Source organism: Tachysurus vachellii, chromosome 24, assembly GCF_030014155.1.
Source record: "Tachysurus vachellii isolate PV-2020 chromosome 24, HZAU_Pvac_v1, whole genome shotgun sequence".
Classification (NCBI taxonomy): Eukaryota; Metazoa; Chordata; class Actinopteri; order Siluriformes; family Bagridae; genus Tachysurus; species Tachysurus vachellii.
The window spans coordinates 5857385-5878111 of record NC_083483.1 but is presented as its reverse complement, the minus strand read 5'-3'; the positions used below and the strand labels follow the sequence as shown (position 1 = coordinate 5878111).

At 40.7% G+C, this 20727-nt stretch overlaps 2 protein-coding genes across 5 annotated transcripts; both read right to left on the bottom strand.

The window, feature by feature from the left end:
* Nucleotides 1–1084: 1084 nt before the first annotated feature.
* Nucleotides 1085–7586, bottom strand: adprhl1 (ADP-ribosylhydrolase like 1). The gene is made up of 7 exons (XM_060860172.1): nt 6937–7586; nt 5299–5463; nt 5051–5176; nt 3811–3951; nt 2806–2933; nt 1888–2020; nt 1085–1587 (listed from the first exon to the last, which is right to left on the bottom strand). Exons 1-7 carry the CDS (start codon nt 7148–7150, stop codon nt 1418–1420), a joined length of 1077 nt encoding a protein of 358 aa, XP_060716155.1. The 5' UTR covers nt 7151–7586; the 3' UTR covers nt 1085–1417.
* Nucleotides 7587–9166: 1580 nt separating this feature from the next.
* Nucleotides 9167–20636, bottom strand: dcun1d2b (DCN1, defective in cullin neddylation 1, domain containing 2b). Of its 4 annotated transcripts, none has more exons than XM_060860176.1 (7): nt 20599–20636; nt 15638–15854; nt 14262–14430; nt 14029–14159; nt 11442–11524; nt 11078–11174; nt 9167–10989 (listed from the first exon to the last, which is right to left on the bottom strand). In XM_060860176.1, exons 2-7 carry the CDS (start codon nt 15810–15812, stop codon nt 10910–10912), a joined length of 735 nt encoding a protein of 244 aa, XP_060716159.1. In that variant the 5' UTR covers nt 15813–15854; nt 20599–20636; the 3' UTR covers nt 9167–10909. The 4 variants fall into 4 exon arrangements, with proteins under 4 accessions (XP_060716159.1, XP_060716156.1, XP_060716157.1 ...); XM_060860173.1 differs by lacking the exon at nt 20599–20636 and adding an exon at nt 19761–20113; XM_060860174.1 differs by lacking the exon at nt 20599–20636 and adding an exon at nt 19757–20111.
* Between the last annotated feature and the right edge of the window lie 91 nt (nt 20637–20727).

Below are 20727 nucleotides of genomic sequence, written 5' to 3'. Positions count from 1 at the left end.
TTACTTATCACTTGTCTGTATTGGTCGTTAAGAATCAATAAATCTTCTGCTTTCTTTTGTTTAGTCACTTTCTTCATCCTTGAATCATCTACACATTCTTGCTTCCTATGATCAATTCATTCATTTCTTTTTTGTATGGTTGACGGCTCTTCGAGCGTTTTTTCGCCATATCAGACTCATTCTAATCTGTCTGTCCAAGTCTCTAGTCTTAAGATCCGCATTATTTTGCCTAGAAGCTGAACGTTTAGCAATCATGTCTCGTACCCTAAACTTACCTGCTCGCCCTGTATCACTAATAGGTTTATCCACTTGCTTGATTCTGTGAACTGTTTTAAAATTCAAAGTGCCAACTTTCCTGCTATGGGTTAAGGCTTTCTTGGGGTTCGCCAACAGATACTTGGATTGAAGAAGCTGAAAGACAGAGGGTTGATGAACTTCTGCTTTCTTGGTATCCCCACTCATGGCGTTCTTTTTTTCCGGCCTTATCTGGAGCCTTGGTCACAGCCTTGGTTATATATATTACAGTATAGAATCCAGAATCCCTCAAAACGCTGGACTGCATGAGTGATACAAGACTAGCTGTTTAAGTGTCTCCCCATTGACTGTTATGTTGGTCTCTGAGGCAATGACTCCTTGGAGCCTTTCCTGTTCTGCTCTGTATGAAATAAAAGAGTCCTTCTTTATTCTCAGTGTTCTCAATAAAGTATCTGTAATAGTCTTCTTTGTACAGAGGCCCCTCTTAGCAAAAGCACGAATGGCAGGAATGGGGTTCTGGTTTCTCTCCAAGTATCAGATCCTTTGCTGTAAAAGCTGCTTTGTGCATTTGAGATGAATAAAGGTTAGATTTATAGCAGGGACATTAAGGGTTTAGAGAAAGTTTCGATGTTTTTAGGGAGTGAGACGTTTCACACAACATAATATCAGACACCGAATCTTTGCCCCAAAGGAGCTTACAAATATCTGAGAAATCTTCAGAAATATAATATCCAAGAACATCATGTAATGTTTAGTCGCATGATACTGCAATTAGGAATCGGGTCTTGGTAAGAAATCGAATTATAAAGTAAGGTCTGTTTAAGGTCTTTTACTTTACATACATATACATGCACCATAACAAACACAGAGTACATTTTACGAAAATTTTACTAGATAAAATCAATCAATACTCCTGGGGAAACTACATAAAAGTCTCTTGGGGCAAATAGTCAAAGTTTTTGTTGTTGTAAGTTACACATACTTTGGCATTGAAAAAGCAAAACCTTTTAAAAATAGGTTTAATTCATTTGCATATGTTCTAAGAAGGAAATAGCAGTCCTTATGGTTATATGATGAAAGGAGGTACGGGAGAAGGGTGTAGTTGTGCAGCTTGGGAATCATGTGGTCGTCCTGTGTGAACAAGGAGGTGAATAGCTGAGTGTTATTTCTCTATATACTTTTCTGCAGATGCCGTGTGATACAGTTTGGATCCAAGCTCTTCAAGTTTCTCCCTCTTTTCCAGGTTTTGGTACAATCCTGGTGGCACTTGGTTCAATCCGTAAATCAAGCCATACAGACAGCCAGCAATCAGACCTGTAGCACTGCTCTCTCCTGGAACAGCGCAATCATTCATTTTAGCATCAAGATCTCATTATTTATGTTTCTATATGCAAAATATCAGTGGTTTCAATATTTCATTACATGTATACTCATGTTTAAATCTACACAAAAATGATCACAGATTGGATTCTGGGTTGATATATCAGAGTTTTTGTTTTGAGCTCAAGACAACAAATACATATTACAATTAAATTCATACTACTTTATCCACATATCCAAATATATATATATATATATATATATATATATATATATATATATATATATATAGGGTTAATATCGACACTCCACCTCCATGAAACATGGCCCGTTTGCAGAGCTCGCTCCAGTCTGGGCCTGCAGCCAGCAGAGCATCATAGGCGATCATGGGTGCATCGTGGCCCCTGTGTCCTCCTCGTCCTTCTGAGCTCCAGCTCTTGTAAACCTGCGAGCGATACAGAATAATTACTTTTACTGACATCTTCATTTAATGCTGGTGATTTTACTTACTTAAGTTGATAACGTCTAATTTACTGTATATTCAAGTTGAATGTGTCTATTAGCATCAAAGCTACATTAGACTTTCACTTTTTAATGTTAATTAGTTTGTACTTTCATTAATTCATCTTAAGTAAGTGATATATCCTGGTCAGAGTCACTGTAGATACGGAGCCTATCCCAGGAGCAATGAGAACAAATTGAGAAAAGACTTTGGGGCTGATTAAAGCTGGCAATCCACCTGCTGGCAGGATGCAGTACTCACCTGTATAGACTTGGAAAGAACATACAAAACTCCACACAGACATTAACTTAATCTCAGGATCAAACCAAGTACCTTGGAGAGGCAGCAACACTACCTTCTGCACCACTTAACCACACCTAGAGTCAGAGTTGCAACAATGTCTGTGCTTAAAGCATAATTATGTACATTTATGATCTCTACTGGTACTATCTGTACAGCCTTTTGTTTGTCAGTGCTTTGCCCATGGGTGTGTGTGTGTGTGTGTGTGTGTGTGTGTGTGTGTGTGTGTGTGGATTGAAAGACGATTATAAGTGTACAACCTGTTTACATTTATTACATTACAAGATCTTTACAGTTATTACAAGTCCATCCTAACACATTAAACTCCATTAACGTCAAGCCCAAACCTAATAATTATAGATTCTATGACACATGGTGAATAATAACTTAAAGTAAATTAAGATGCAATTAAAAGAATTAGGCCTAACCTTGTCCACCTCATCTGCGCTATACGTATTAGGAAAAAGAGGCTTGTTCTGTCCCTCCTCCTCGATCTCTCTCTCCTGCAAATAGAACTGCCACTTGGCTTCAAAGTAAAACCATTTCTCCTGGTACTCTGAAAGAGAGATTATTCACACAGTCAGCAGATGTTGAGGAAAGTTGTTTCTACTCTATTACATTTTACCGGGAAGCATTAAGGGAATGTGTAAAGGATTCAGTAGCAATAAAATACCAAAACAAGTCTGATTACACTGCAGGACTTTCCACAGAGCTCTAAGGTTCAATGATCATATGGTCACAAGCCACATTAATAGAAACATCTGGATAGCAATTATCCAATCAGCCGATCGTGTGACAGCACAAACTCGTGTAAATATACGTCAAAGATTGAGTCAGTGTTCCTATCAAACATCAGAAAGTGGAAAATTTGTGCTGTGACTTGATGGTGTCAAATGGGCTGTGTGAGTATTCCAGAAAGTTTCATGAATCACATGAAAACATTGATTCGATCTGACAGGAAGGCAATGGTAACTCAAATAAACACTCTTTACAAACAAGGTAAGCAGAAAAGCATCTCAAAACACAACACAGAGAACACCGAACCTTGAGGCGGCGGATTCTCTATAACAGCCAAGATAGCATGTGTACAGGCATTCCTATTAATGTGGCCAGATTTGCACACATCACTTATGTGATATCGTGTAGTGTATTTAGTTCTGTGCTGTTTTATGTAGCTTTGTGTTTAATAAAACACCATGATCCTCTAGGAGGATTGTTTCATTTCACTGTTTACTGCACTTGCACTGCACTGTATACTTTATATATGTGGTTGAGATAACAAAAAAAAAAAGTTTCTTGAAAGATTTCTTGTCAAAATTTCTTGTCGTATTCTTTTCGCATGCAAATCCTTACATGGTGGGATTCATATATATTGTATGTATATTGTATTTAGTTACATAGATTGTGTGACAGATTGTTCTCAGGTTCCTAACCTGCCATGTGGCGTATCGTCTTCCTGCAGTAATCTTCAGCCTTTGGGATCACCTTCATGAGATCACGGCCCCAGGTCACTACCGGCTTGCCTTGGATGGCATATGAGGCAAACAGGGCAGTACAAAGAGATCCCAAAAACCCTGCACATCAAACCAGAGCCTTAGCTTCCAGTCTAGATTTGTTCAGTTTTATTAATGACTCTATAATTTTATATTAACTGTTTTATTCATATGTATTCATGCCATTGTCGTAAAAAAAAATAATTAACAGTAATTAATGAATTTGTTGCCTTTATGAGTTTCCCTAAAAATGCTTTAGATCCAATAATCAGGAAGCCTTGCCTGTCAATCACACATCACAGTTTCGTCCCACAAACCATGAGACTTATCAATAACTGAACTGAACTGTACTGAGCACAACATACACACACATCATCTGTATGGACTGCACAGACCTACACCAAACACACACACTGACACATCACAACTGTTTACCTGCTGCTTACAATCCATCAAACTGTTTACATGCTGTTTGCACACTTTTTTGCTCTTTTGCACAAACTGTCCAACATTTTAGTCGTTTTGTACATACTATACAATATTTCAGTCGTTTGCTGTTTTTGCACAATTCTATACATTATCTCAAGGACCTGCTGCTGAGAAACTGTGTTCATTCTAGTATTACTGCACGAAATATTGGTTGAACATTCAGTATTTACATACAGTATTTACACTGGTCTGTCGGCGCTGTTTCTGTTTACTGTTTATTGTCTTTTGTGTATTGTATTTTTTGTACTTTTTGTACTGTCTTGTAACTTTTTGTCCTGCACTGTCTTGTCTGTCTTGTTTGTCTTGTCCTGCACTGTTTGCACAGATACACTTTATGTATCTAGGTCTAACTTACTAAGTCCTTAGCCCTGTCTTTGTTCTATGTAGCACCCTGGTCCTGGAGAAACGTTGTCTCATTTCACTGTGTACTGCGACAGCTATATATGGTTGAAATGACAATAAAAGCTACTTGACTTGATCTTGGTCTAGCAATCAGGTGCTCCAGCCTTGGCTGCTTGTATGCATGTGTTTTGGTGTGTTGCTTTAAATGGACTGCAAGAGGAAGGATATATTTCCAAACAGCTAGCTAATTCACACTTAAATCTAACTATATAATTAAGAATGAAGACTGGACCAAACAACTGGAACCGGTTTCTTGACTAATTATGATTCTATACGGACCATGTGGTACCTATAGGGTGGTTGTGGGTCATCCGGCCTATTTCGATGCTCACTTCCACTAACGTTTCCAGTCTTTCAGGCTGCCAGTAGCGCATACCCACACACATAGTCTTTGTGGCGGCTCCAAAACCAGAACCTGGTAAGAACACATATTGTCAGGATAACTGATAATAAATACAAAGCAAAGTAAATAGCAGATACGCTACAGGCTTGGATCACTGCTATGGATGAAGATTCGTCCTTTTCATTAAACGGTACCTTTTTCATTAAACGGTGTGTGCCAGGCCAGCAGGTAGTTGTCAGGTTTGAGGAAGGAACAAGCTTCAACCGTGCTTGGATCAGGAGTTCGACCTTGAAGGGACACCGTGGCTGCCACAAAGAGCCGCACAACCTCTCTGTACAAGTCTTCCAGACCCCAGTAATCTAAACAACAGTGTAGACAGATTGTTACAGTTTCCCCCCTTTTTGCAAAATGATGTGACACACCATAGAACAGTGAACTGGTTTCTACTACATCTCTGGGATTTTCATGCTGTCATGTGGTATTATCGTGCTTGGCATTCCAGGCAACTGAGTCGTAGTGTGTCAGTCTAAATTTAGCCATGTGTATGAGGCAGTTAAAGAGGGACGCTTTCCGGGCATTACTGCGGCTCATCAGTGGCCACACACCCTCTATTTCATCTGTCCATATCCTTAAACAGAGCTCATATATCGACCCAGCAGGCTTAGGGATTCTGCTGATGTGAACTTAAACATTGAAGAGCTGTAGATGTGATTAGGTGAGATCTAATTACACGGCATTATTTTTCATTTGGATTTGAATTCGAATGAGCAGAGAATCCTAGAGTCTGTCCTCGTTCCAATTAGGACAACCACAGAAGATTGAATGACCTGCTGATAAAACCGGTCCAGTGGGCCACCATCATCCACTTTGGGGTCAAGGACCAAGTTCTATTCTCAGCTTGATGACAAATCCGTTCATATAGAGAAGACAACTGCAGTTGTATGATACAGGAGGATAAGTACTGAGTTTAAGCCTGAGGTTTTAAGGGATTAATGACAGGGTTATCTATAACTCGAATAATGCCTTGCTACAAGTGCATCTACAGATGAAACAATTCAAATTCCATTGTGGTTTTGGTGGCACACGGAGATAAGCAGGAGATAACAGGGCCCAGGGCATGTGTTATTGTTGTGAATGCACGTGTGTGAACGTCAGCAACTGTTTATGAGACTGTTTATGAGATCAAATGTCTGCCTGGGTCACGAATCTCCAGGGATAACGAAGAGAATGTGACCTGGAAAGATTACGTTGAGATTTATTTCCTGCTTTATATGGCAAATAATTCCAGACTCTATCGAAGATCTTCAGCAAGATCATATACGTTTACCATTAAAATTAACTTCCTTCTAAAGAAATCAGCAAGAAAACATTAAAGCCAGATTTTAAATTGTATTAGTATTTATTTGAAAACATGAAAAGAAATATTCAAAACCACATCTCCATAGCTCCAAGTGTACTAATAAGAGCAGGCTATAATTAATTCTTCGATGAAAATTATTTTATTTATTACATTTAATTATTAAAAGCAGCCACAATAGAGAGGCTGAAGTCAGATTATTATAAATGTTGTAGGTGTGAAATTGAACAACGGCCAGATCTAAACAGGTAAATGTTCTGTATATTATGTTTTAACCTTAAACTCATTGCTTATTGACTTATTCATCATAAAACCTGTTATTTATTAACTTCTACAAAGTTTCAGTGAAACTCTTAGCTTGAACAGTAAATCTCGACCCAGCGACAAGTTAAAAAGTTCTTTCTACTAGTCCTACGTGTTTCATGCAATCATGCTCTTGTGCAATTATGTGTCCCACCTGGGAACACATTCATACCTGAAATAAGGGCCTCCGCTGTGGTCATGTGCATCAGAGCTCCGTCACTCAAAGGCCAGTTTTCTGGATCTAGTTTCAGGGCTGTCAGTCCTCCGAGATCGGAGAGCTCTTTCTGTATCTGACACCCTGACATGCAGCTTTCCCACCGGCCTTTGCGGTATCCCAAAGAGTCTCCCACTGCACTCAGGAGCATTGCAGCCTGAAATTTCTCCATCAAGTATCTTTTCAAACCCAAAAGCACAGGCACAAGTAGTAGCTAGCGTTCTTGGCTATATGTTAGACGGGACACTACAGGAGACTGCGCTGCCTTCCTTTAACAGGATTAGCGTTTCAGATTGGGCTTCACTACCTCAGTGTCCAGAGTACAGCTTGACCAAAAACTAGAAAATACCCCTACCTCTGCCCCCTTCTCGGCACTGTTCCTAATCACAAAGCCCCAATTCATCTCTCCCTCTCTTTCTTTCACACACACACACACACACACACACAACCAGCAGGCTCTTATCACCAAGCCTTCTTTGTGTTGCTGTGATCAGGTGTCTCCTAAAAAGGCAATCCCCACCGCACCATAGCGAGAGTCCAGAATCCAGCAGCTGCCCTCCCAAAGCCACAGACAAGAATGGAGTCTTATCAAAGAGAGACAAAAGTCATCACACTCCATACAGTGCCTTGAATACATTTTGCAGTCTATCAGTCTGGAACTGAAAAAAAGAATGTCAGATGTTAGGTACATATGCATAAAAATAGCCCATAACATTGGAGTAAACCAATATAATTTATAGTTTGCATGAGTTGTGATTATATAAATATTCCCACCCATTGAGCCAACCAATAAATTAGATCTGGTGAAGCTAGTTTCAAAGTGTACCACCAAAGCTACACAGGAGTGGTCAACAGTCATAATCCCAGGATAGCCAATCTGCCACTGCTGGGCCCTTGATGAAGGCCCTTAAACCTCAAATGCTCAGATGTATTCATTCATTCATTCATTTTCTACCGCTTATCCGAACTACCTCGGGTCACGGGGAGCCTGTGCCTATCTCAGGCGTCATCGGGCATCAAGGCAGGATACACCCTGGACGGAGTCTCAGATGTATTAAAAGAGATAAATCTAAGGTAGTCTGGTTAAGAGCGTCTGCTTAACGGCATAAATGAGCGTGTTAGACAGGCTCAATGTAAGTTGAGACATCAAATTGATGTGTGGCAAGATGTGAAAACTGACGTTTACCAACGTTCTCTATCCAATCTGCAGAGCTTGAGCAATTCTGACAAAAGAAATGACCAAAAATATTAAGTTACAAAAGACGTAATTTCAGCCATCTTGGGTTCTACCAATTATTAATGTCGAATGAATGAAGGAATGAAGGCATGAATGAGGGGCAAATACTTATTCCCTATTACTTTCTTTTGCCTTTTAACCATGTGTCAGTAAAATATATTTAATATTTTCAAATGTTAGATTTTTTTCTCTCGCATATTTTGATCACCTCCCATATATCGTATAACAGCTACCAACCAGTGAGGGTTTTTATGGTCTGGTCTTCATCAGCAATCATTTAAAGACTTAGGCAGGATGGAATTAAGTGTTGTGTCTGTAGCGTTAACCTTTTTACCAGTACACTGGTTGTTCCTGTCCGCCAGAAGAACAGAAATCGACTGTTCATTTGTTTATACCGAATGAATTGAATGATTTTCTGGCTGCAAATCTGATCTTAAATGAGTCAGGACACTGTTGGCTTGTAGTGTGAGATGTGTGTTGGATAACCTTACACAACAGTTTAGTGTTTGAAGGGAACACGTTGAATCTTTTATGCTTACGTATAAGCACTCGGGGTATTTCAGAGCAGAAATGGGTTTAATATCACCATTTAATTTGAAGATGGTTTCTATGGAACTTTTCTATGAATATATTGCCCCTAAAGTAAAGTGCAAAGTAAAACAGAAATACTTAGTGTCTACTTTCATAGGAGTCATTATCCACCACTGTAAAGTAAAAAAAAAGATATTCAATGCTGAACACGGACACAACAAAACAGCAGGAAATTCCATATTTTGGCCTCTGGGAGAAAGAGTTATGACCTGAACTCTGCTCAGCTCCTGTTGTTTGGGCAAAAGCTTTGCTGTCATACTACCTGGAGACCTTGTTAGACATTACAAGTGTAAGTCGTAAATGCAAACAGTGGACAAGTTCACTTACGTGGATTACAAAAAAATGGTCTTGGTCTTGGAGTTTTTTGTTAAAAACATGCTTTATTTAACACCCTTTATACTCCACAGTCAAACAAACAGGTTTCGATTCGACGATGGAGATTCGCCATTTGTTTTTTTTTCCCCCTTTAAATAAATTTTATTTACAAATGCAATAATACTGATTTGCTGAGCTGAACTGGATTATGTGGGACTCAACACTCGAAAACACTCTGCAAAGCGTACCACGTGAGAATAATCCTGCTTTCCTCAGGACAGAAATAAAAAGTGACATTAAACTGGACAAACATGGCAATCTGTGAACAAGTGAGGCAAAACCAGAACACCATAGCACCTTGTCCAGAAGTCTGGAAGAAATATAGAATAATGTAGAAGATCCAAAGGAACAATAAAAAACATAGACATTAGTGTGCGCACAAAAAAAACAAACAAACAAACAACAGTATGAACTAAAAATCCACTCGCGCTCTAGGTTAGTGTTTTTAAATCCTTTACGTCTAAAAGGAATCAGATATTTTTCTAGATAATCTATTTGATCACATTTGGACGTCGTACCCTTTTCTGAATGTTTTCCACAACAACGTTTCTGTCCGTACCACAGTAAAAGTGTAATCAGTCCATTCAGGATTTCCTGATTTTGCAATCACGGAAATTAATTCAAAATCTGCGATATTCTGAGGACGTTTTCAAAACGATCACAGATTTTCGGCAGATTTGGGCAGAGCCGTGTTCTGTGATGTAAACGGAACATACATTCATTCGCATGTCTGGAACACGAGTACAGCTATAACAAAGTCATTATGTCAGTAATGGTAGGAGTTTATATCCTGTGTTTGCAATTTCACTAATTCATGTAGTTAAACAAAAAAAAAACAAAAACAAAAATCAGAGACAAATCAGAGATTTTGATAAAAGTTGCAAAATCAGGCACTTTTGGCTACGAAAAACAAAACAAAAACAAAAATGAGTGAAATCCTGGAGGGACTGAGCAGCAATATGGCGTGTCTGCTGTCTGCATGCTTTCTTACGTCACAATCACGGACCGTTAACCGAGTTTGTCTGGACAAGTTGTAGAAGTTTTTGTAACATTGCGCAATAAAACATCGAGACCTGTGCATGATTCTGCTTCAACGAAAAAGATCCTGCGTTTTTTTTTTTCTGGCTTAAAACGTCAATCCGCTGCAAACAACCCAGCCGTCGTCTTCGTCGTGCTGTACTCCAGCGCTCTCAGGTTTCAACCTTGGCACTTGAGATCCTAACTGCAATGCGACATCTTCCATGTACAGACTGCTGGATGGTTAAATGGTCATTTCTGTATGTGTCTCCATCAACTGCTTTGATGGGAATATTCTAAAGAAGCTATGGTGCTGATATTGATTGGGAAAAAAAAAGGGCAGCCAAAACACACACATTCAAATCCATCATCCTCCATCTTTCTTGTGATATTTCAGTTTTCAGTCAGGTTCAAACGTTGCGTGAAAACAACTGACTGGAAACTTTGACGTCATCAATTCAAATCTGAGGCGACTCTACGTTCCTCCACGTCACCGTCGCCCCCTGGTGGTGAAGCCCACTATGCACTCGGACCCGTCCCGACGTAGCGTGTTCAGCTCTGCATTGTACTGCACTCACCTCGTGTTTGGTAGCACAGACGCACCTCTTTAAAGTCTTGCATTTTCTTTGTTTTTTTTATTTAAATAAATTTTGATATAAAAATGTCTAAAACAGAGAGAGGTCACTTCTCTCTCCGAGAGGAAAGTGGTGATTATACATTTTTGCGCTTGCCTGCTGTAATGATTGGACGAGCAAACTCCACAAAGTCGTCTATGAGGACGGGCCACGCCCCTGAAACGTGAGAGAGAGAAAGATTTAACTTAAATTCTTTATGTAAGCGAGTGTTTCTTGTGTATATAAACGGCTCGGCTCGACTCACCTTCCTCGTCATAGTTCGACATATCGTCTGCAATCATGTTTCCGAAGTCTAACAGAAGATTCCACGTGTCTTTAGGAATCGAGCGCTTGTGATGCTCCTTCATATGAGAGTAAAAAAAAAAAGATAATACATATATTTGACGTAAAGATATTAACAGCAGTCGTGTGAGCAAGGTTGAAGAGCTTGTGTAGAGCTTTAATCCCACCAAGTTGCTGTACGCTTTCAGTGTAGCCGTTTTCTTGAGCAAGCAGCGTTGAAGATCTGGATGTCGTGTATTCGGCTACATTCTTTTGAATATTATTAGCAATACTTTGTCACTTGTCTCTTCTATATTTTTGATGCGTTTTTGTTTTTGTCTACTTACCATCAGGAACGTGTTCCAGAGGTCCAGAAACTTAAAGCGGCCGGTCAGAACCAGGTTCCAATAAGCCACAGCCATCTCTAAGTCTGAAGAGAGAGGATAGAGAGAGGGAAGTGAAGGACAAGTGTTACGAGAGAAGACGCTGAGACGAGAGAGAGAGAGAGAGAGAGAGAGAGAGAGAGAGATCAGGCAGAGGAAACGCACTTCTCTGGAAAAAAAAACGCAAGATCTGACAGGGACACAAAAGGCTTCTATAAAGAAATGAGTTTTCTGATGGAAATGGCTGTGACGAACCGTTGAACAAAATAAATGGATATAACTTTTAAATTTATATATTTATCCCTAAGCAGTTCTCTAGTTGTGCAGCAGCAGGATCTCTTGCTCTTACTGCTCAAGTCTGATTCTGGAGCAGGGAACAAACCTAGAAACTGAGGGTTTAACCATCAGTGCCGGTCTCAAGCCCGGATAAACTGGGAGAGTTGCGTCAGGAAGGAAAGAATCCGGCGTAAAACCAGTCGACATCAAATCTGCAGCGAACAGAGAGCAGCTGAAGGACACCATCATCATAATCATCCCTAATAAGCAAGCTAGAGGTGACAGTGGTGTGAAAAACCTCTCTAAAACGATAGAAAAGAGAAAAAAAGAGGAAGCAGACTCAAAAGGGAAAGCCTCCTCATCTGGGTGACGCCGAAGAGTGAGATTATAAATAATGTCCCTTCTATAATGGTCAAAAAAATTATAGCAATTTGTCCGACCAGGAAACGATGAGCTTGGGAGCTGCTTAGAATTATGAGCATCAGAGTTATTTCTGAATTCGTTGTGTAACTTGAAGTGTTACGGTAGCGTCCAACTACTGAGGTACACAAATCCAGTTACAGTTCTCTCCAAGTTGCAGACATGCTGACCACAGACGGGTGGATGGAAGTAGTGCAGACTAACCGTCAGAGTTCATTTTAGAAATTTAATCAGGGAAAAAAACAAAAAAACAAAAAGCATTTCCTAGAATTAATAAATAAATACTCTAAAATCCTAAAAGATATGCTGCTATACTTGTAAAACTTTTGTAAAAATTTCACACATATCTAGGACATTTGGCAGACGCCATTATCCAGAGCGACTTACATTTTTATCTCAAATTTATTGTGAGCCATTGAGTTAAGGGCCTTGCTCAGGGGCCCAGCGGTGCCAGCTTGGTGGGTCTAGGATTTGAATCACTTTCTTTATTTAACCAGGTGAGTCAATTGAGAACCAGTTCTCATTTACAAACGACGGCCTGACATTTGAACTGGATTTGAACTCACAACCTTCCCAACGGTAGTCCAACACCTACCCGCAAGGCTACCACATCCCCACAGACCATGAAGCTGCTCTGTTTTCACCGCTGTTAGTGTTTAGTCTTTAACTGGAGCTTCGTATGAGAAATACTACCACCACATGAGCCCCACAATAACATCACCAGTTCTTGAACAGGAAACACAGAGGTCTGGATCTGGAGTCAGAAGTAAGTGCCCCATGTCATAACCCTAAATATAATATGTTCCTACATCGCCAGGGCTAATTTGACAACGGACAGGAAACACAGAACATAAATACGTGACAAATGTACAGTGTGTGTAAGGTGAGGTTTACCATCAAAGTTATTATTTTTAATACATTTTTTAATCATTTGACACTGAATTTAAGAAAAACATGTATTAACAATTCACTGTTAAGTGTTAAATCAACTCCAGTTTCGTTTGCTTCTTTTTTCTTGAATAAGAACAGCATGAAAGTGACACGATTGAGGATTTATTTTTTTCCCGCCCGGAAATTAGCGCAAAGTATAAAATATTAAGAGGAGCTTGCAATTTTTCAAAATAACTGCAGATTTTCCACGGAACTGATCAGAGACACGTCTTGTGACGTCCAGTGTTGTGCTAGTTACTAAGGAATAGTAACTAGTTACAGTTACTCGATTATTTTGTTGATTACTTACACCAAAAAGTAACGCATTACTTTTAAAAGTAACTTTTAGTTACATTTTTAAAGAAATAATGAGCATATTTCCACTGTGAGAAACTCGTCTTGCTCTCGCTTTGACTCGCCGTTACTGCCACACATACTTGAATAAACGGAAACACGCCCACAGTGCGGCGTCTTCGTGTTTACAGGTTGGCATCCACCAATCCTACAATGCGTCGCTGCTGTAAACAGGTTAGTCTGTAGGCTACACTTCAGCCAAAATGAATTGACGGTAACGGAGTTAATTTATTTAAAAAGTAATGCGTTACAGTATTAGTTACTGCCCAACACTGGTGACATCATAACACCACACATTTGGAACGAAGCCCTCTTAGATTAAAGTGTGTTGAACAAGAGTACATCTAGAACAGAACATCATTACATGTGTGTCTCAGTGGAAGGAGTTTAAATAAGAATCATGCGCTTGTGATTTCACTAATTCAAATAGCGAAAAAAAAATTGCACAAAAATCTCTAAAAAGTTGCATAATAAATTTGACATTTTTGGAGGCCAAAAAAAAAAAAAAAAAAAGTAAAAGCAAACCAGAGTCAAGCATTTTTAGTCTAACAATCGTTTGTGTGACTCTTACCTAAGCCTTTCTGTCCAGGATTCTTGGCAAAATTGAAAGTAAACTGGTAGAAATCCTTAAACTTTCCAGAGTCTTTGAGATCCTGTTCTAACCTGGGTAAGATGGCCTTCAGTTTATCAGGACTGTCACAGCTGGAGACAGAGAGGCAGGTGAAGATGGTGAACTGGACATCACTAGACATTTAGGAAATTGCACAGCGTTTAAATGATGACTGAGGTTTAAAAACGTCTTACCCCAGCTCCGACATGCCATCCACAAACTCTTTCCGGCTGAATTCGCACTGTGTCGCCGCTCGAAACTTCCAGGCCACCACCAGGATGCTCATGCTGGCTGGATCCAGAGTGAGATCATCACAGAACTGCTGGATCCCATCAATGCCAATTTTACTCTCATCCTGAGGGTCTGCAGGAGAACTTACAGGGGTTATTATTCAGTCCCTCAAGGATTATGTGCTTATGTGGATGCAAAGCAAACATGGCGATAATCATTCGGAGGAGCTTGTTGACCTTTTCAGACACCATGGTGACATCACGACATGCATTCAGACAAAGCCCTGGTTGACTCCTGTGCGTGGAACCGGAGTACAGCTAACGTTAATAGTGCATTTCAGTTCACTTTTATTTGTAGAACGCTTTCAACATCGTCACAAAGCAGCTTTACAGAAATACGGAAATTCAGGACATAAAGGTTTAAATTGAAATGTATCTCTAATGACTAAGCCGGAGGTTATGATGACCAAGAAAACTGTCCTGAGACAACATGAGGAAGAAACCTTTAAGAAAGGAACCAGACTCAAAAAGGAACCGTTTCCTCTGGGTAACATGGAGAGAGAGAGAGAGAGAGATTATAAAATCACTTCCTTTCTATAACTGTGTACTATATGGACAAAAAAGTGTCATTTTGTAACCAGGAAATTCATTCTAGTTATAACATGAGTTATTCATAAGTCTGGCTTATTGAAATTATCAACTGATGGAGAGAATCACGCAACTGATCGTATCATTTACAGTCCAGGGTCAGGATCACTGGAACATCAGAAGAAACGTGTCTTCGCTGAGCGAATAGGAGCTAATCCCGCTTTTACTTGGACGTGGTAGCCTAGTGGTTAAGGTGTTGGGCTACCAATCGGAAGGTTGTGATATCGATTCCTACGTCCACGAAGCTGCCACTGTTGGGCCCCTGAGCAAGGCCCTTAACCCTCAATTGCTCAGTTGTATAAAATGAGATAAAATGTAAGTGGCTCTGGATAAGGGCTTCTGCTAAATGCTGTTAATGTACTATATATACAAATCACACTGGTAGTAACCTCAAATTAAATAGCATTTTTTATTTTAAAGTGGTGGCTCAATGGGTTACTGAGTAATAGGGTTCAAGCCTCAGCACTGCCAAGCTGCCGGGCCCTTGAGTTACGGCCCTTAACCCTCTTTGCTCCAGGAGCGCTGTATCATGACTGACATGCTCTGACCACAGCTTCCGAACAAGCTGGGATATGTGAAGAAATGAATTTCATTGTGCTGTCATGTACTGTATGTGTGACTCGTTTCTGAGTTGGAGATCCGATAGAATTTCCGATCCTTCATCGGTTGTGACGAACACAAACATAACATACCCTTGTAGCGGTTATAAAGCTGCTCCAGCTTCTTGCGGTCCACTGTGGTTTTCATGGATTCCTTATAGTAGAGATCTGGGTTCTGGAAGTAGTTGTCTGTTGCCACTTCTAGTTTCCAGTCATTCTGAGTGAGGCAGTAGACGGCTGTCCTCTCGCCGGCCTGAGTGAAGGACATAAACTGACGAACCTTCTCTTTCTGTGATGACTTCAGCTTATGCTGTGGGTTAAAAACAACACACACACACACACACACACACACACACACACACACAAGATTGATTAGTCACATTACTACAGTGTAATAAAGACCCGTAATAAAGAGATGGCACGTATGAGATTCCCACTGATTCTACATCGTCAATGGCTAAATGCTGGTTGATGCTTTCAGGTCACGTGACATTGTCACACACGTCCTAGTTAATAAAATATCAGAGTTGCTGATTTGGGAACTGTTGGATTGATACACAAATACACAATACTTCTCATCTGTGTAAATGGAATTCATTGTTTCACTACATGCAGGAATTGAACGTAAGGACATGATCTCCTGATGTCCTCAATGGGGACAGGATCGCCGGAGTGTCAATTTAAAGGTGGGGTGCACAATGTTTGAAAGACAATGTTTGACATTTGAAATCACCAAAACAAACACGCCCCTAACCCAAATGGGTCCCACCTCTGTTTTGATAGCTCCGCCTACACATACATACATACGTAACCCAGACAACTATTATGGCGGAACCTGCTGGGGCGGCTGGCCGAGGGGATATTTTTATCAATAAATGAACACAATGAGTAATACTATGGTAATACACACGTGTTTTTGTAGTACTGTGTGTTGTACCGTGAAAGGTTTAGCTCCGTTTCACGCAGAAGACGACTGCGGTTCAACACCTAGAACCCGAGGTAGAGGTTAGGGCAGGTATCCACATTGTCAATGTTTCAATCGCTTTCTGCTAATGTCACACATGCGCACTGAACACTCTCTCCGCCCGACATTGACAAGACACGCCCCTTTCTGCTCATTGGCTACACGTTTGTTTTGTTTGTTTTCTGAAGCATTTCTCAAACATCGTGCACCCCACCTTTAAGTTGGATTTTATTCTGCAGGTTTCTGTGTAGAAGTAATCTGTTTGTTTCCTCGTCTAGCCACGGTTCACAGAGTAAATTAAAAGTATAATTCTGTCTGTAAAAATGGAGGGTTCTGCACGATTTATTGTTTTCACATCCGATAAACACCGGCTGGTTAATTAGCTGAACAAAGAAAATGAAGAACGTCTCAGTTCCAATTTTTTACGGTGTTCTACACAGATTAACCATAAGATTAAAAAGCCCTGCCTAAATGTTGTGCAGGTTTCCTTTGTGTCTCCAAAATAGCTCTGAACAATGCAGGGACTCCACGTGAGCTCTAAAGGTGTGCTGATCAAAATCACTCAGATCCTTACGCTTCCCCATTTTTCCTGTTACCAACACCATCAACTTTGACAAATGACTGTTCACTTTCTGCCTAATACAGTATCATCCCTTGACAGGTGCCATGTTCTTCAGTTCCCCTGTCAGTGGATTTAATGTTATGACTGATTGGTGTTAGTCAAATAGCAAACAGTGCTCAGATAGTGACCTCCTCTCCCTGAACAAGATGACAACATCCTTTCCAACAGTTTAAATCCTGATACAGATCGTGTAAAATAGCAAAGGCCCCCAAAAAAAACACTGACTGCTTTTTCTTAATAGTAACTTCAAACTTGAACACACAACCACAGAAGTGTTTCACAGAAACACACAGTCAGTTCAGCAATACTTACAAACTACACACAACTAGACGGTGCTTCTTCTTCAGTGCCGTCCCTTACACAGAAAGGTGTAATTTGCCCTTTCAGTAGTCGCAACACAATCACATAAAACTACTAACGCACCAGTCTGATACACAAACATGCGTCATGTTGAACAGAGGACACTGCATGGATTTCTCTGCATCGGAGCTGAACTAAGGACGACGGCAATGAGAAAAGTGGTGCAGATGTACTTTTATATACAAGATAAAAAGCAGTGCATAAACAGTACAGATGGTATAAAATGTGCACTATTAATTAGACAGGTGTGATCATTTGAGGACGATTAGATTTGAAAAAGGTGTCAGATGATCATCATGTGATTAATAAATAAACACACATTAGTGGTGATGACAGACATGTGTTAATGTAGACACACACAGACACAGTGCCACACACACAGAGCCACACACACACAGAGAGCCACAGAGACACTCACACAGACGAACACAGACACAGAGACACACACACACACACAGACAGAGACACACACACAGACAGACAGAGACACACACAGAGACACACACACAGACGAACACAGACACAGACACACACACAGTCAGACACACACACAGTCAGACTCACACACAGAGACACACACAAAGACACAGAGACACACACAAAGACACACAGACACACAAAGACACACAGACACACACAAAGACACACAGACACACACAAAGACACACACAAAGACACACAGACACACACACACACACACAGAGACACACACACACACACAGAGACACACACACACACACACAGAGACACACACACACACACAGAGACACACACACACACACACACAGAGACACACACACACAGAGACACAGAGACACACACAGAGACACAGAGACACACACAGAGACACACACACACACAGAGACACACACACACACAGAGACACACACACACACAGAGACACACACACACAGAGACACACACACACACAGAGACACACACACACACACACACACACACACAGAGACACACACACACAGAGACACACACACACAGAGACACACAAACACAGAGACACACAAACACAGAGACACACACACACAGAGACACACACACAGAGACACACACACACAGAGACACACACACACAGAGACACACACACACACATAGACACACACACACAGACACACAGAGACACACACACACAGACACACACACACAGACACACACAGAGACACACACACACAGAGACACACACACACACAGAGACACACACACACACACAGAGACACACACACACACACAGAGACACACACACACACACAGAGACACACACACACACACAGAGACACACACACACACACACAGAGACACACACACACACACACAGAGACACACACACACACAGAGACACACACACACACAGAGACACACACACACACAGAGACACACACACACAGAGACACACACACACAGAGAGACACACACACAGAGACACACACACAGAGACACACACACACAGAGACACACACACACAGAGACACACACACACACAGAGACACACACACACACAGAGACACACACACACACAGAGACACACACACACACAGAGACACACACACACACAGAGACACACACACACACAGAGACACACACACACACAGAGACACACACACACACACACACACACACACACACACACACACACACACACACACACACACACACACACAGACACACACACACAGAGACACACACACACACACAGAGACACACACACACAGAGACACACACACACAGACACACACACACAGAGACACACACACAGAGACACACACACAGAGACACACACACACACACACACACAGAGACACACACACACACACACACACACAGACACACACACACACAGAGACACACACACACACAGAGACACACACACACACATAGAGACACACACACACACACAGAGACACACACACACACACAGAGACACACACACACACACAGAGACACACACACACAGAGACACACACACACACACACACACACAGAGACACACACACACACACAGAGACACACACACAGAGACACACACACACACAGACAGAGACACACACACACACACACACACACACACACACACACACACACACACACACACACACACACACACACACACACGGTCGGAGGACAACTCCCATTAAATACAAAACCCCTCCTTTCACCCGTGCGTGTGGAATAATATACCTACACCCTCTGTCTCTCTCCCTGTCCCTATCTGGATATAAAGTTTGTGTTTACCGGTATTTGTTTTCTACCTTACCTACCATTTTATCTCCCCGCTGTTTGACCAACTTGATAGGCAACAGCCCGAGGTGCGCATGCGCGGGACTGTGTCGGGCTTGCGTTAAAAAACGTAGCGATGACGTCAGAAGGGGAACCGCTTTTTATTTATATACTTATCTTTTTCATTTATTTATTTACTTTTTAATCTGTTGTCCATTTAAACGTTCCCAAATACGTGGTTAATATATTTTTTTTAAACAAACATAACATTTTAAAAGCAATATTTATTTTACAATAAAAACAAGTTTTAAGTTTCAGGACTAAAATAACTAAAGCTCGTTCAGATGAACCTTCATAAAATATAAAAATAAATGTATTTATTATACTAAACTAAGATTGATTAAGATTAACAGTAAATAACAACTGTTGCTATGTGATTAAGTAGCGCGCGCGTGCTGAGGGCGGGGCCAGACTGCATGACCCACAATGCACTTCTTCCGTCCCTCGTTCGTTTTAGATTTGTTTCGGAAGTGAAAAACGTTACGAACTATAGATATCTACACGCATGCGCAGTTTCGACAAGTGACGTCACTAGACAACCGTAGTAGAAGAACGTGTATAAAGTTTGAGTAAAAGAGGAAATAAAACTGTTCTGGTTCATAATAAACTTTGTGGAAAGCTTGTAAACTAGCGTCAGCGTGTTGAGTCCTTTAGTTAAACTCGCACTTGATACACAAACAAACTCATTTTAGCTTAGCATCTTAGCTTAGCAGGTGTTGTGGAGATATTAAAGTTAAAGTTAAAATCTGTCTGAATTTCTTCTTTTAGTGTGTTTACACAACACGGATGTGTCCTTGTGAAGCAGAGATTATAACCTACCTGTAGGATGGAAAAAAAACAACAACATTGACGTGTAGCGACACTAAGTTAAGCTACGTCTGTGCTGCATTCACGCGCTCCTACGGTTTTGTAATGAACCTGTTTATGAGTTATTAATAACTTCTACCA

What these genes read in the sequence shown, in the direction of transcription:
- dcun1d2b (XM_060860173.1), bottom strand. An exon ending in GCTTTATAACCGCTACAAGG is followed by an intron (nt 14,431 to 15,637) that starts GTATGTTATGTT and finishes GTTCTCCTGCAG; the next exon opens with ACCCTCAGGATGAGAGTAAA. An exon ending in TCTGGAACACGTTCCTGATG is followed by an intron (nt 11,175 to 11,441) that starts GTAAGTAGACAA and finishes TCTCATATGAAG; the next exon opens with GAGCATCACAAGCGCTCGAT.
- adprhl1 (XM_060860172.1), bottom strand. Translation starts at nt 7,150, where the DNA reads ATGGAGAAATTTCAGGCTGCAATGCTCCTGAGTGCAGTGGGAGACTCT. An exon ending in AGCGGAGGCCCTTATTTCAG is followed by an intron (nt 5,464 to 6,936) that starts GTATGAATGTGT and finishes ACTGTTGTTTAG; the next exon opens with ATTACTGGGGTCTGGAAGAC. An exon ending in GACCCACAACCACCCTATAG is followed by an intron (nt 3,952 to 5,050) that starts GTACCACATGGT and finishes TTTGATGTGCAG; the next exon opens with GGTTTTTGGGATCTCTTTGT.